Source organism: Vairimorpha ceranae (genome assembly GCF_000988165.1).
Source record: "Vairimorpha ceranae strain PA08 1199 chromosome Unknown NODE_34, whole genome shotgun sequence".
Classification (NCBI taxonomy): Eukaryota; Fungi; Microsporidia; family Nosematidae; genus Vairimorpha; species Vairimorpha ceranae.
In genome coordinates, this window is record NW_020169329.1 from 1 (window position 1) to 13,596 (window position 13,596).

Consider the following 13,596-nt stretch of genomic DNA (forward strand, 5'->3'; position numbering starts at 1 on the left):
ATTTCTAAAGAAATAATGATACAGTCTAATTTATTGACGCTAATAAAGAGTAAATTTAAATACATATTAATATTTTATATTATAATTTTTTTATTAATATAAATAATTTTCTTTATCCTTTGTTGTATGTTTAAATTAATATTAAAAATGAATTTCACTGTAGAGAAATCTTAGCAGGACTTAAATGTCTTCTTAAAGATAAAATAGAAAAATATAAGTTGTTATGTCCGAAAGATTGTTAGCCGAAAACATGGGTTTATTTATTATAAAAATTATTAAATACTAACGTGCCAAATCAACCGTACTTAATCTTACAATAAGATATTTTATATCCTCCCAATATGAGTATTTTTAAATTATACCTTATAATTCTATTATTGAATTACAAAACCCTTTGTCTTCTGTATCAATTTTGTCTAAAGAATCTTATAAAAACGTATCTTTTGAACTTATGTCTAAATTTTACTAAAAATTTCTTTGTTTTTAATAAATACAAAAATATTAATTTATATGAAGACATTGATAAACCTGAATTTAATCTATAATATTACAGTTTTGGAAACCGTAGATCAAAAATAATTTTATACAAACAAAAGTTAGAAGCTTTAGTGCATTATTGAAATAATAAGTATTTTTTATGTTTTCCAAAATGTGAAATTTTAGATCTATGAACGTAAATGATTTTGTTTTTATTACAGCAATTATAATTGTGATTTAGATTTGATTAATGAAATAAAAAATATAACAGGATATATAAGAAAAGAAGTATTTTAAAGTTTAGGAAACAAGAATTTTCATGTAGCTAGTTGGAAGTAATTACTGATAGTTATTATATTTTTAAAGAGGTACTATAATTTATTTTCGATGAAGAATTTGTACTCGTAACAAATTTGAACATTCTCAAAGAATTAATTCTCGTATTATGTATTTTAAAGAAAAAATGACCTATTTTTTTCTAAAATTGATTTTTTATCACTTTCAAAAGGTATTAAATCTATTATATTAAAAAGAGTAGATAATAGTGACTATAATCTTAGTGAGCTAATATTTTTTGCAAATAAAAATGAAAAAAAAAACACCAAAGAAATATATATTAAAATCAATTATATCTATGGATGTTTAGATGCCATAAGTTTATTTTTAGCAAAGAGTGTGATATAGGATGTAAATTTGAACTTTAAATAATATTATTATAAGTTGTATATATTTTTTCTATGTACTTTTGTCATTTATTACAATTCTATGGTCTACTTTTAGCAATTTTATCAATAAAACCAAATATCTCATATTTTTTGCAGAGGTCTAGTCGTATAAGCACAAGATATTCAATATCAAATTTTTTAGAGAACTTAAGTTTATTTATATGCAAATTGTAGACACTAAATTGACTGATATTTAGATAATGTGAGTTACTAAAAAGGAAATATTTTTATGTTTTAGCTAATGTATCGGCGTGAGTTTAAAAGATGTCTTAAAAAAGACATTTTAACAATATTCTAGTTTTATTTTTAATTTTTTAGTATAAAAACCTATAAAAAAATTTTAATAAATGGCATTTATTGTTTCTAAAATCTAAGAATAATTTAGAATATCTTTATTAACTCAATAAAATTTTAATAAAATATCTAGATTTCTATCATTTTGCAGCGCTTAGTAGTTAAAGCCACAATGTTTACTTTTTGTTTTATAATATAACGACAAGTGAAATTATATTATTATTTTTTTAGTTAGTTTCGATAGTCGTTATTTGTAAAAATGATAAAATCAACTTACAATTATAAATTCTGGATAAATTTTTTTAAATTTATGCTTTATTATACACATTTATTTGTTATTGAAATATGCAGTTTTATAAGGGAAATAATTCTTATAAAAGAATATACCACAATAAAAATTGCTAACTTACCTAAAATAAAATCAGAAAAACAGATAAATAAGATAAAGTAGAGTTGTTTGTACATTTATCATCAAAACAATGTTTTATAAGTTTTATAAATAAAACACAAATAAATTTTATCCCTTAAAATTTAATACATGTTAAATAATTCTTCTAATATGTTTAAAAAGTTAAATGTTCCAACAAAACAAGATAAAAATTATTTATTAAAATATCGTTCATACTCTTCACGGTGTATTGAACAACTTAAAAATATAAAATTTAAGCAATCTAATGATACAATAACAGCAGCTATTAATATGGAAGATTCAAAGGAATCCACTGAGCTTATAGAAAATAAGCCTTTTAATTATAGAACACTTTTATGTAAATTTTTTTTGGTTAATGCATGTACAAGAGGTGATAATTGCGCATATTCACATGATACAACACAGTTTCCGTGTAAGGCATTTTTCTTGCGACAAAATTGCAAAAGAAAAAATTGTATGTTTTCTCATAACTCTGATACACTTGATAAATTAGATGAACCCTTTGAGGAAACACAAGACGCTAAAATTGAATCTCCATTTTTTTAATTCTAATAAAAAATAATTATTTTATAAAAAAAATATTCTTATAGGTAAATTTAAAACTTTATTCTGTTACCTATTCTCTTTACTTTTTTTATCCAACTCTTCATAAAATTTAACTAATCTTCCAACACGGTTCTTTCTTATATTTTGTAATGTTTGTGAATAATTTTCTTTGTCATTTTCGATAAATGTTATTGTAGACTGTGAAGAAGAGCTTGGTGAAAGTTCAACAGTTTTCTCTATTTCTTCATTATTTCTTTGTTCACTTTGTTCCGATAAATGAATTTCAACTTCAACATAATTTGCACTTTCTTCGAAAAAAGTAGACCTACTTTTTTTATTAGATTCTTCATTTTCCGTTAACACAGAAGCATTTTGTGATTCTGTAGTTGCTTCTGAATCCTTTTTTGGTGCACATACATACACCTTTTGTTCCGATTTTGTTGTGTTTTCAGGTGCTAACTCGCTCGAATTTTCATTGCTTTTTTCCTTGCTTGTTGTTGTAAAAACTGCTTTTTTAACGTCAGAAAGCGTAGATGGTTCGGTAGATTTTTGTTTTGAAAGAGTAGAACGACTCAATTTTTTTTTATCATAAATTACTGTGGACAAATTTGCTTCATTTTTATCTACAGCCGTAAGCTCTGGTTGAGAAGCCTGTTTATTTAATAAAGGTAAAATTTTTTGTATTTTTTCTCTTACAGTAGAAAAGGTATTATCGTTTTCATTATTTAAAGTATTTTGACTTATTAAAGCATCTGATGAACTAGATTTTTGATTTTTATCTTTAAACTTTTCACTCATTTCAGCATTAGATTCCAAATTAAGACTTTTTACATAATAATCGGATAATTCAGATATTTTAGATACCGTAGATTCGGTAGATGTCGGATGACTTTTTGAAAGATTTTCGACTATTACATTTTCTTGCAACATAATATCTTTTACATCTTCTTCAGTACCCGGTTCGCTTTTATTTAATGAAATTGAAGAGATAGACTCTTCTTTAACATTTTCTTTTTCCATTAGTTGTGTATTATGATCAATTAGTTCATTAACAACTAATTCATTCTCCTTTAAACCTAGGACATCAGCTAGTGTATCTGTTCCCATAGAACATACAGCCGTTCCTGCCAAATTATTAACCATTTGTTGTAGAACATCTTTTTCAGCTTGAACGATATCTTCTTTATTGCCCATCATTTCTAATTCCTGATTCATGTCATTTGTTTTATCTTCAAATACATCTAGATTCGGTAACTGTGATTTATTAACCTTTTCTTCAACTAGATGCAATGACATTCTGTCTCCATTTAATACCGTATTAAGAGAATCATTATCTATTTTTTCTGCGTGTTTATTATCAATAGACTTTTCACGACTCTCTATTTCACTACTTTCTGTCTTCTCACTGCTTGAACTATCAAATACTCCTTTTGTTAATAAACACTCTCCATTAGAGATTGAACTACAAGATGAAAATTTCTGTTCTTCTGAATCTTCATTTTGATTTTTCATAACACAATTACAGTCTTCACTTTGTATTCCATGTCCACAGTAACATATTACTAATGCATTGTTTTTTGCAGTGTTATAGTGAGATATTTCTAAAATAGTTGGCTGACTTTCTTTAATTGGTTCGATGTTAGTATTTTTTATCTCATTTACAATTTTACGCAATTTTTCTTGATATGAAAGTTTTTTTTCTGCTGGAGTTTTAATTTTACTGTACAACTGATTATTTAAATCGTCTTCAACATAATGATTAATTTCATATGAGTTTATTTTACCTTCATCGTTAACTATAAAAACATCGAAGGTGCCTGTTGTTTTTGTATTTTTCTTTGTATCTTTAATTAGTTCAGGAATATTATTTGTAAATACACAAGCAGCACCAAGTATTACTGATGGATCATTTTGCACAGATGAATCTACAGTTTCGTTCGCTTTTGCAGTTTCAGATAAAGATAAGTGCTCATTTAAATTAATTACTGTACCTTCACTATCTACTGAATGATAGCCACAAAAGGTTTTGCTGCTGATTTCATTTAAAACAGATTTTAAATTGCCGTCCATTTTATTCTGTTCTTTATCGTTATTGCATACTAGCTCTACAGGATTATCACCATCAACATTTTTAGCTTCATAAAAAGTCTTATTTTTTTCATCAATTTGGGTTTTTTTAGTTGCATCAGGAATAGCCGTCTTTTCTATCAAGCGACTAGATGATTTTAATTCCGTGCTCATCCCCTTTTGTTCATTCTTAGTTTCCGTGCTCATCTCCTTTTGTTCATTCTTAGTTTCCATGCTCATCTCCTTTTGTTCATTCTTAGTTTCCGTGCTCATTTCTTTTTGTTCATTTTTAGTTTCCATGCTCATTTCTTTTTGTTCATTCTTAATTTCCATGCTCATTTCTTTTTGTTCATTCTTAGTTACATTTTTTTCTGAACTTTCCATATATAAAACCAAAATATTGTTTTTATAATTTTTCCTTAAAAAAGAACCAATTAAAGACTTTGATTTGTTATTGGTCATAAAATTTTCTCCTGCAAAAAGTTTTAATTTTTAACCGTAAACTGTAAAAATTCTATGCCGATGGTAACATAAGAGGGGTAAATATTAAAAAGTTTAATTTTTGATTTTCAAAAGAAAAATAAAAAAGCTGCTTTTTTATTTATAAATGGTAAGTTGTTAATGTGTGTAGCATCATTTGGTTTTTTATCTAAAATTTTTCTAATGTTTGAATTGAAAGCAGAAATTAATTTTGTAAAACAAATTTGAATATTAGTTATAATGCTAATTTCATTCGATATCGTTTAAAACTTTAAATTACGTAACTTGATGTAAAGAATACGCAGCATAACATTGTTTAAAACAAAATTTTTTAATTAAAAAACAGAAATGTCTTAAAAGGGTTTAAAAAAATTTCTATCTATTTATAATATGTTAATTTATACATTTAAACTTTAAATATTGGTTTATCTTACTTAACTAAAATATAAAAATTGATTTATTAAGTTTTTTAAGATTAACATATCACAAGCTATTTTTTTAATAAACATATTATGCTTGTTTAGATAACTTTATATGAATAAATTATAGTACAGCACAAATCCGCCTTAAATAATAATTTGTTTGCAATTTTTTGCTTTTTTTGTTTAAAAACAAGGATGTCTATCTATAAATATATAATTTTTAGTTAAACCTATTATTTTTTTACCCTTATGGATAAAGAGTTTGAGATATTACTGTATGGTGCAAGTAGCTTTACTGCAGACTTTATTATTCCCTATTTTGAGAACCTTTCAGTAAATGTTGGCTTAGCTGCTCGAAATATTCAAAATATCCGTGAGACTAATTTACCAAAAATACAATGTACACTTGTAGAGGCAGCATTAAAAACACAAATCTTAATAAACTGTGTGGGGCCTTATCATCTCACTGGTGAAGAATGCATTAAATCATGTTTAAACAATAATACACATTATATTGACATTTGTGGAGAAGTAAATTTCATTAGATACATTTACGATAAGTACAATAACGAAGCAGCGCGAAAAAAATTGTTTATAATACAAGCATGTGGTTTTAATTCCTTAATTGCAGACATGGGAACAGATTTATTGAGGCAGTGTTATGACAGAGATGTTGAAATTAAAAGTATTTTAGAAGTTAAAAATTGCACTATAAATTTTGGTAGCTGGCAGAGTTTATTGGATTCATTGGAAACATTTAATAATAGTAAAAAAATCAAAGATAAGTATATTAAAAGTAAAAAAACTCCTGAATACATGTATGATACTAGTTTAAAGTCGTACATTGTAAAATTCCAAAGTTCAGATTATTACATAGTTTCATTGACACAGAAACTCTTAAAAAGTTGTAATATGCTTACCTGTAACTATATAGCCTATGTTAAAGTAGATAATATTTTTTTATATTTTTTATATCTATTTTTAATAACTACTTTTTGTAAATTTAAATTAGGCAAAAAATTGCTATTGCGCTTTTATAAATTTTTTAGTAAAAATTTTGTCGAAAAATCTCTTCCTATCGATAAAATAAAAAAAGGTTCTTTTAAAATTACTTTTGAGAGTGTAGGAATGAAGAATGTTGAATATATAAGCAAAAATCTTGTAATTAGTGGACCAGACCCCTATACCACTACTGGTATATGTGTTAGTCAATCAGCATTAGTTTTAAAAGAAATGATTTTTAAAAGGAATATGGGAGATAATGTGTGTAATTTTCCCGGTGGTGTATTAACACCCGGATTTGTATTTAGAAATACAAAGCTACCAGAAAATATTGAATCGTTAGGTATTTCAATAAATCTATTGCAATAATTTTTTAAAAAAATACTTAAATCACAAAAAAATATTTATTAATTTTTATAATTGATCTGTAAAAATATTAAAAAGCTTATTTTTGGTTGTTTCTTGGCCATCACAAAGATAGTTAAGATATAATTCTAAAATTCGTCTATCATGTACAATTACATGTCTTATTTGATATTCATCCATGTTTTCAAAAATATAAATAATTTTTTTTATTTCTTTTTCCTGATGAGCATCTAAAGTTTTATATAATTCATCGTCAATACCATTTTCACGTATAAAATGTTCTATAAGAATAGACCTATAATAAAAAGCATTATCAATTTTTTGTCTGAAATTATTATTTCTCATTTCTAAACAACTTATTAAGTATTCAATAATTTGTTTCTTTTTATCCATAAATGATCTATTCACTATAGTTTCATGCAGAATATCTAAGGGCTCTAAAAATGCAGAAATAGATTTCTTTACTATTTCTTTTTTTTTATAAATAGTAAGTCTTCTACACAGAGGTAAAAGAAGAGCAGGACTAAAAATGGCACCGCCCAGATTTATAAATATCTTAGCTTCTTGTATCTGCTCTTTTGACAAAATAACATTTTCTCTATAAAATTCGAACCTTTCTTTCGAAAGGTTTACTGCTAGTCCATCTTCCCCATCTCGTGACTTATATAAAGCTTTTATCATGTGTAAGTATGCCTTGTTTTTTTTGTCTTCCATTAGAACAAGTTTGTTTTGTGCACGTTTTTCTAATTCAAGAATTTTATCTCTTGTTAAAGAAAGAGCTATTTGAGATTTATCGAGATCAAAGATTTTATTTCTCATTTCTATAAGTTTTCTTACTGTTATATTTTCTATATCTATTTTTGTAGAAAAAATATTAAAAAATTTCCACACACCTGGTCTTAATAATAAAATTTTTTTTGCAGTAAAAATTGTATTTTGAATAAAAGAATCCAACTCTTTTTCTTTTATAATTCCTGTAGAAACTAAAAAAATTACACTGTCTATTGAAATAAATCCTTCATATAAGATTTCTCTACTCAGATTTTTTATTGTGGGGATATTAATATCATCAACCGTGTATAAAGAAATATTTTGTTTTATTTTTGTATTTTCTAACAGTCTGCTAGTCTTATTTGACTTAAAATCCATAAGTGTTGTTATAAGAAAGTACAAGATGTGCATTGTTGTTTTGTTTATAAAATTTATAAAACAAACAAAGTTTTACAAGACTGCCCCCACCCTGATAAAAATTCTTAATTTCTTTATTGATCTGCAATTTACAGTAAACTAGTTTCTAAAAATTACTTTACTTTGAAATGCAAGAAATTGAATGCATTTATCGACTAGTTCTTTAAACTTAAGAACTTGTATAATTACAAAGTAGCAAATATAAACTAAGTAGCACAAAATATAATGGTTAAAAGTTTAATATTAAAGACGTTATTTAATAGCAATAAATATTATTTGTGTTTATTATACAAAATAGATAAAAATAATATTAATATAACTTTCTAAAGATTGATAAAATTTTATGTTGAAAAGATTATACCAGTTATTATTACTTAAACAAGATTTACTTATATATTATTGGCATTTTTAAAATGCCTATAGAATAAATTTAATGGCTTATAATAAATAAAACACCGTTTTTAAAAATAATTTCTACGGCTATATTTTTTTTACCCCTATTTATGAAACTTGCAGATATTTTAGATGTACCAATAAAAAAAAATGAACCAAAAGGACCTTTTTCTCATAAATTAGCTACTAATGAACAGGCTAAAAAATGTCGTGCATGTAGTGGATTTAGAGGGATTATTTTCAAATATGATATGACAATATGTAGAAGATGTTTTAGAGAATATGCTACTGATATAGGATTTAATGTCTACGATTAAATAATTTAACTTTTTGTTTTTTTCTAGTGTCTAATTAGCAACATATAGTGTCTAATCCTCTTGTATATTAAGCTACATTAGATTTATTATTTAAAAGCTTTACGTTTTATATTATTGTATTAAAATGGTAAAAAGATAAAATAATAAATATTTTATTTAAGCTAAACTGACAATACTAGTTCTTCGCACAGGCCTTTTTTTCTTATCAGGACTATAAGTTAAAGGTACATCTTTTATATTTTTAAATTTCGCTTTATTTTTTTTTATAATCTTGTTGTTAAATTTGATTTGAGGTCTAAGTGCATTACAAAACACTATAATGAAAGCAATTAAATCTGTGATTTCAAAATATTTAAATACGCATATAATAGCGATATTTATACTTAATTGTTTTACATCTTCAATATCATAATCTATATTCTTGTTAGTTAATATCTTTAAAAATAATTTAGAAAATACATCTGAAATAACCAAATAGGCTATAATACTTGTTAAATCTTGCTTATTGTTTTTTAGTCCTACGTAAAATAATGATGTACCAATCATTGGAAAAATTTTTACGAATTTTTTTATGTATGCAGACTTGCACACAATGGGAAACACCAGCAAGGACATAAAAAAAATGATAAGTAAATCTGTAGAAAAAACGAATTGTTTGTAAATCAAATTACCGATTAGTGGACCACCAAAAGATCCTATTACAGCAGGTACTAAAAGTTTTTCGATTTTTGGTTCAATACCTTGTAGTTGTAAATTAAATAGTGTATTGAGTACATTTCCAAGTGTAATTATAGGCAGCAATAGTCTCACGTCCATGTCTAAAAAAGACTGCATTATTATTTGTATAAATCAAATTTTTTAATAATAGTTAAAATTTATAAGGAGAAATTTTTTATTGGTTCTTGTATCTTATTGATATATTTGACAGGTAAAGTAACAACCTATAGAATGTGTTAAGTTATTCATAAAATTGTAAAACAATTATTTAAACATTTGTAAATTCTTTGTAATTTAATTAAAAATCTATAAACGATGTATGCTACAAACACAACTAATACTAAATATTTTTATTTAACGATTAGACTTAGCAATTCTTTCAATTTCTTCTCGTTTTTTAACAGCATAAGAATTTTGGGTGCAAGAACTGGCATTAATTAGCTCATCGGCGATACACTCAGCAAGTGTTTTTCTAGACTTAAATGCAGCTGCTCTAATGCCATTAGATAAAAGCTGAATAGCAATACTAACTCTTTTAGATGGAGAAATATCAACTGATGTTCTTTTCATTGATCCTCCTCTTCCAACTCTGGCAGTATCTTCCCTTGGTCCTGCGTTTATAATGGCATCAACCAATACTTGTAAAGGGTTCTTTTTAGTAAGGCAATGAATTATAAGAAAAGCATCCTCTACACAAATGTTGGCTAAATTTTTTTTTCCGCTATTTCTTCCATTTCTCATCAAAGAATTAACAAATCTGTTAATAACTGACAATTTGGCCTTACTTTTACTTTTTATCACAGCTCTAGATGCTTCATGTGGAATAATAAACTGCTTACTGACATTAATAAATGGTGCAATAGATTCATCAGCACAAACAATATCATTGTAAGAATATTTCTCAAATAGTTTAATTTCTGACATTTTAGGGGTTAAAAATTTAGCATGATTTTTTTAAGAAATAGAATCGATATGACATTTAAATGTAAAAAAAATCCTAATATTGAATGCGGCCTGGGAGATGTTTTTTATGTGTTGGTATATGGTGATACTACTGTTTTATATAAAAATAAAAGTGAAAAAATTTGTTATCCTATTCCTGTACATTATCCATCCTTCGTTCTATCCGTTGCGGGTAAAAACGTTAAACCTAAAGACATTTTCGAATTTAAGAACTCAGAAGAGATGAAAGCATTTGAAAATTATGTGGGAACCATTAAAATGGAAAAAGCTAAAATTATCAACGAGTTTAAACTTATAAAATAAATTTTTATTTTTTACCCTTAAATGCAGTCTACACAATCAGAAGCTCAAATTACTCAGAATGGACAAGCTATTAAAATGAACAATTCGACTTGTCAATCTTTAAAATCCTTATTTTCTGTTTCTCTAGGACCGAATGGTACTTTTAAGGCTATAATTACACCAGGACAGTCACTGACAATTACGAAAAGTGGTAGTGTATTGTGCAAAGATATTCAATTTATTAATCCTACATCTATTATCGTGACTAAAGCTGCCATGTCTTTATATAGTACAATTGGTGATGGTAGTACTTCCTTTATAGTGCTTTGTTCAGATATATTTAATAGCGCATTTAAATACTTCTTAGACGGTGTTTCTATTTCTTTTATTTGTAATAGTTTACAATGTAGCATTACTGATATTTCAAACTTTTTATTAACTAGTTCAGTTGAATTAGATAATGAAAATAAATTTGAATCATTAGCTTTTAATTTATTAAACACTAAACTTAGTAAGCAAAGTTCTAAATTGTTGGCACCGATACTAGTTAAAGCCGTTAAAAATATATCTGGATCACAGTTTCAAGATGTAAATATGATAGAAGTTATTAAAATGAATGAAGGAGATGTTAACGATACAAAGTATATTGACGGACTTGTATTAGATCATGGTAATAGACACTATGGAATGCCTACAAAGCTTGAAAATGTTGTAGTTCTTGTAACAAACATGTCACTTGAATACGAAAAACCAGAAATTAATGCGCAATTCATTTACAGTACATCTAGACAAAGAGAAGAGTTAGTTAAGCATGAGCGAGAATTTATACTCAAAAAGGCACATTTAATTGGAGAATTCGCCAAAAAAATAAAAACTGAAACGGGTAAAAGTTTATTATTAATATCAGAGAAAGGAATTGATCCCTTTTCTTTGGATATTTTGGCTAAGTATGACATATTGGCTTTAAGGCGTGCAAAAAGGCGTAACATGGAAAGGTTGATTTATATGTGTGGAGGAAATATTATTAGTGAAATTTCGCAACTAGATATTAAAAATTTAGGATATTGTTCAAAAGTCAGAGTCGTAACAATTGGTGAAGAAAAGTACACATATTTAGAAGGAACACCTTATAAAGGATCATGTACTATTTTAATAAGAGCAGACACTGATAATGAAATGAATAAAATGAATAATGCTATTAGAGGAGCACTAAAAGTTCTACATTCGACATATAAGGAAAAACGTATTATTTCTGGCGGTTTAAATTTATATAAAAATCTTATTAATTTTATCAATAAAAAATTAAACGAAGTAGATGAAAAGAGTGTTATTGGCTATGAAATTTTTAAAGAAGCATTTACAAACATGATGAAATATCTTTTAAGAAATAAAGGTAGTAATGTTTACGAGGATTTAGTTAAAATTCTTAGAGGAAATATTGAAGTTAGAGAAATTTATGATTCGTTCAATGTTGTTTCAGGTGTCATAAACAATAGTGCCATTGTTGCTATGAGTTTATTAATGGTTGATGAAATTATTAAGGCAGGTAAATGTGTTAAAGAAGAGAAATCATAATTAAAGCTTTAATTTGAAATTTTAATTTATTTTGACAGTTGTCTTACTGTGTACTGAATTGTAAATTAAATTAAATTTTTGTTAAATTAATTTGTTATTAATTAGTAATGTCGTGTATTTTACATGTCCCCTTTTAGCACGGATGACAGTTCTATAATCAAAGTTGATAAATCAAAATATCACTTTGTTTTTATCAGATCATTAAAGTAAATTTTCCTATAAATTATTAATACAATTTTATTAAATAAACACTTATTTATACTTTTAATGGTTTCGTTTCGAAACGTTTCTAGTTTTTTATTATTTTAATAAAAATCATTAATTTATCCTATAAAATGAAAAATGGTAACCATAGAATGAATGAAAATAATAAAACCAAAGGTCAGAAACCTACTGACAATAAAGATGATTATATGATGTTTGAAAGTGATGGCGATGATGTGCCAATAATTAATCGAAGAGTCAGAACAGTTATGTCTCCATATCAAAGTAAAATATTACACGAATGTTTTTGCAAAAACCCGTTTCCTTCTACAGAATTACGTGAAGAATTGAGCCGAGTTTTGAAAATGAAACCTCGAACAATACAAATTTGGTTTCAAAATCAAAGACAAAAATCCAAAAATGTAAAAGATCATATGCATCCGTGGCACAGCGAATATAAAAACATGCCTTATAGAAGTTTAAATATTTTGGCAACTGTTGCTGTAGCTAAATTATATGAAAGAAGAAAAGAAATTGAGAAAATTGAGGAGAACTAAAAATTTTACACAATATAAATTAAATATTCTAAAATTAAATGATTTTAATTTAAAATTATTTAATATGTTATTTTGTCATTACTTTCGCGAATAATGTACTATTTATCGATTTTTATTAATTAATTTAATAAATCAATTTAGACAAAAGTTATTCTTTACTGCTATATTATAAACTTATATTACAAAAACATTGACTCAGTGTATGTTATATTGAATTAAAAAAAATTATTAATTTTTTATACAAGTATTAATAACTTAATTGTGTTTTAAATCAAAAAAACTCATGCCATTTTAACAATAAAAAGATATTCTTAATTTACAAAATTCTTGTAATTAAAAAATATAATTTATTTTGATATTTAACACCTACTTTTTTATATTTAAAAAGGATTGAAATAGTAAAAAAATATGTAAGAACTAGAAATTATTTGTTATTTATAATTTGTTTAAATGAATTCCAATTTATAGTGCTAGGGTAATGCTCAGTTGTTAATTAAAAAATTCACTTTTTTGTTGTAAATGTTGAAAAGACAGAAAAGCATTTCATCGCCAATAATCAACTAATATTGAAATTTTCTAAAAAAGTGTATT

At 25.5% G+C, this 13,596-nt stretch overlaps 10 protein-coding genes across 10 annotated transcripts; 6 read left to right on the plus strand and 4 right to left on the minus strand.

Annotated features, from left to right (window-relative positions):
* Positions 1-2,055: 2,055 nt before the first annotated feature.
* On the plus strand, positions 2,056-2,472 carry AAJ76_340002056 (zinc finger protein; the record flags this gene model as incomplete). Its single annotated transcript, XM_024475241.1, has 1 exon — positions 2,056-2,472. One exon carries the CDS (start codon positions 2,056-2,058, stop codon positions 2,470-2,472), a length of 417 nt encoding a protein of 138 aa, XP_024330788.1.
* Positions 2,473-2,538: 66 nt separating this feature from the next.
* Positions 2,539-5,001, minus strand: AAJ76_340005001 (hypothetical protein; the record flags this gene model as incomplete). Its single annotated transcript, XM_024475253.1, has 1 exon — positions 2,539-5,001. The coding sequence occupies one exon, from the start codon at positions 4,999-5,001 to the stop codon at positions 2,539-2,541; it is 2,463 nt and encodes an 820-aa protein (XP_024330789.1).
* A 689-nt stretch (positions 5,002-5,690) lies between these two features.
* Positions 5,691-6,812, plus strand: AAJ76_340005691 (saccharopine dehydrogenase-like oxidoreductase; the record flags this gene model as incomplete). The annotated part of the gene is made up of 1 exon (XM_024475254.1): positions 5,691-6,812. One exon carries the CDS (start codon positions 5,691-5,693, stop codon positions 6,810-6,812), a length of 1,122 nt encoding a protein of 373 aa, XP_024330790.1.
* Positions 6,813-6,857: 45 nt separating this feature from the next.
* Positions 6,858-7,958, minus strand: AAJ76_340007958 (transcription initiation factor subunit taf9; the record flags this gene model as incomplete). Its single annotated transcript, XM_024475255.1, has 1 exon — positions 6,858-7,958. The coding sequence occupies one exon, from the start codon at positions 7,956-7,958 to the stop codon at positions 6,858-6,860; it is 1,101 nt and encodes a 366-aa protein (XP_024330791.1).
* A 542-nt stretch (positions 7,959-8,500) lies between these two features.
* Positions 8,501-8,707, plus strand: AAJ76_340008501 (40s ribosomal protein s29; the record flags this gene model as incomplete). Its single annotated transcript, XM_024475256.1, has 1 exon — positions 8,501-8,707. One exon carries the CDS (start codon positions 8,501-8,503, stop codon positions 8,705-8,707), a length of 207 nt encoding a protein of 68 aa, XP_024330792.1.
* Positions 8,708-8,863: 156 nt separating this feature from the next.
* On the minus strand, positions 8,864-9,541 carry AAJ76_340009541 (hypothetical protein; the record flags this gene model as incomplete). The annotated part of the gene is made up of 1 exon (XM_024475257.1): positions 8,864-9,541. The coding sequence occupies one exon, from the start codon at positions 9,539-9,541 to the stop codon at positions 8,864-8,866; it is 678 nt and encodes a 225-aa protein (XP_024330793.1).
* Positions 9,542-9,778: 237 nt separating this feature from the next.
* Positions 9,779-10,348, minus strand: AAJ76_3400010348 (40s ribosomal protein s5; the record flags this gene model as incomplete). The annotated part of the gene is made up of 1 exon (XM_024475232.1): positions 9,779-10,348. One exon carries the CDS (start codon positions 10,346-10,348, stop codon positions 9,779-9,781), a length of 570 nt encoding a protein of 189 aa, XP_024330794.1.
* A 21-nt stretch (positions 10,349-10,369) lies between these two features.
* AAJ76_3400010370 (hypothetical protein) lies at positions 10,370-10,690 on the plus strand (the record flags this gene model as incomplete). Its single annotated transcript, XM_024475233.1, has 1 exon — positions 10,370-10,690. The coding sequence occupies one exon, from the start codon at positions 10,370-10,372 to the stop codon at positions 10,688-10,690; it is 321 nt and encodes a 106-aa protein (XP_024330795.1).
* A 21-nt stretch (positions 10,691-10,711) lies between these two features.
* On the plus strand, positions 10,712-12,244 carry AAJ76_3400010712 (t-complex protein 1 subunit zeta; the record flags this gene model as incomplete). The annotated part of the gene is made up of 1 exon (XM_024475234.1): positions 10,712-12,244. The coding sequence occupies one exon, from the start codon at positions 10,712-10,714 to the stop codon at positions 12,242-12,244; it is 1,533 nt and encodes a 510-aa protein (XP_024330796.1).
* A 335-nt stretch (positions 12,245-12,579) lies between these two features.
* Positions 12,580-13,005, plus strand: AAJ76_3400012580 (zinc finger domain-containing protein; the record flags this gene model as incomplete). The annotated part of the gene is made up of 1 exon (XM_024475235.1): positions 12,580-13,005. The coding sequence occupies one exon, from the start codon at positions 12,580-12,582 to the stop codon at positions 13,003-13,005; it is 426 nt and encodes a 141-aa protein (XP_024330797.1).
* Between the last annotated feature and the right edge of the window lie 591 nt (positions 13,006-13,596).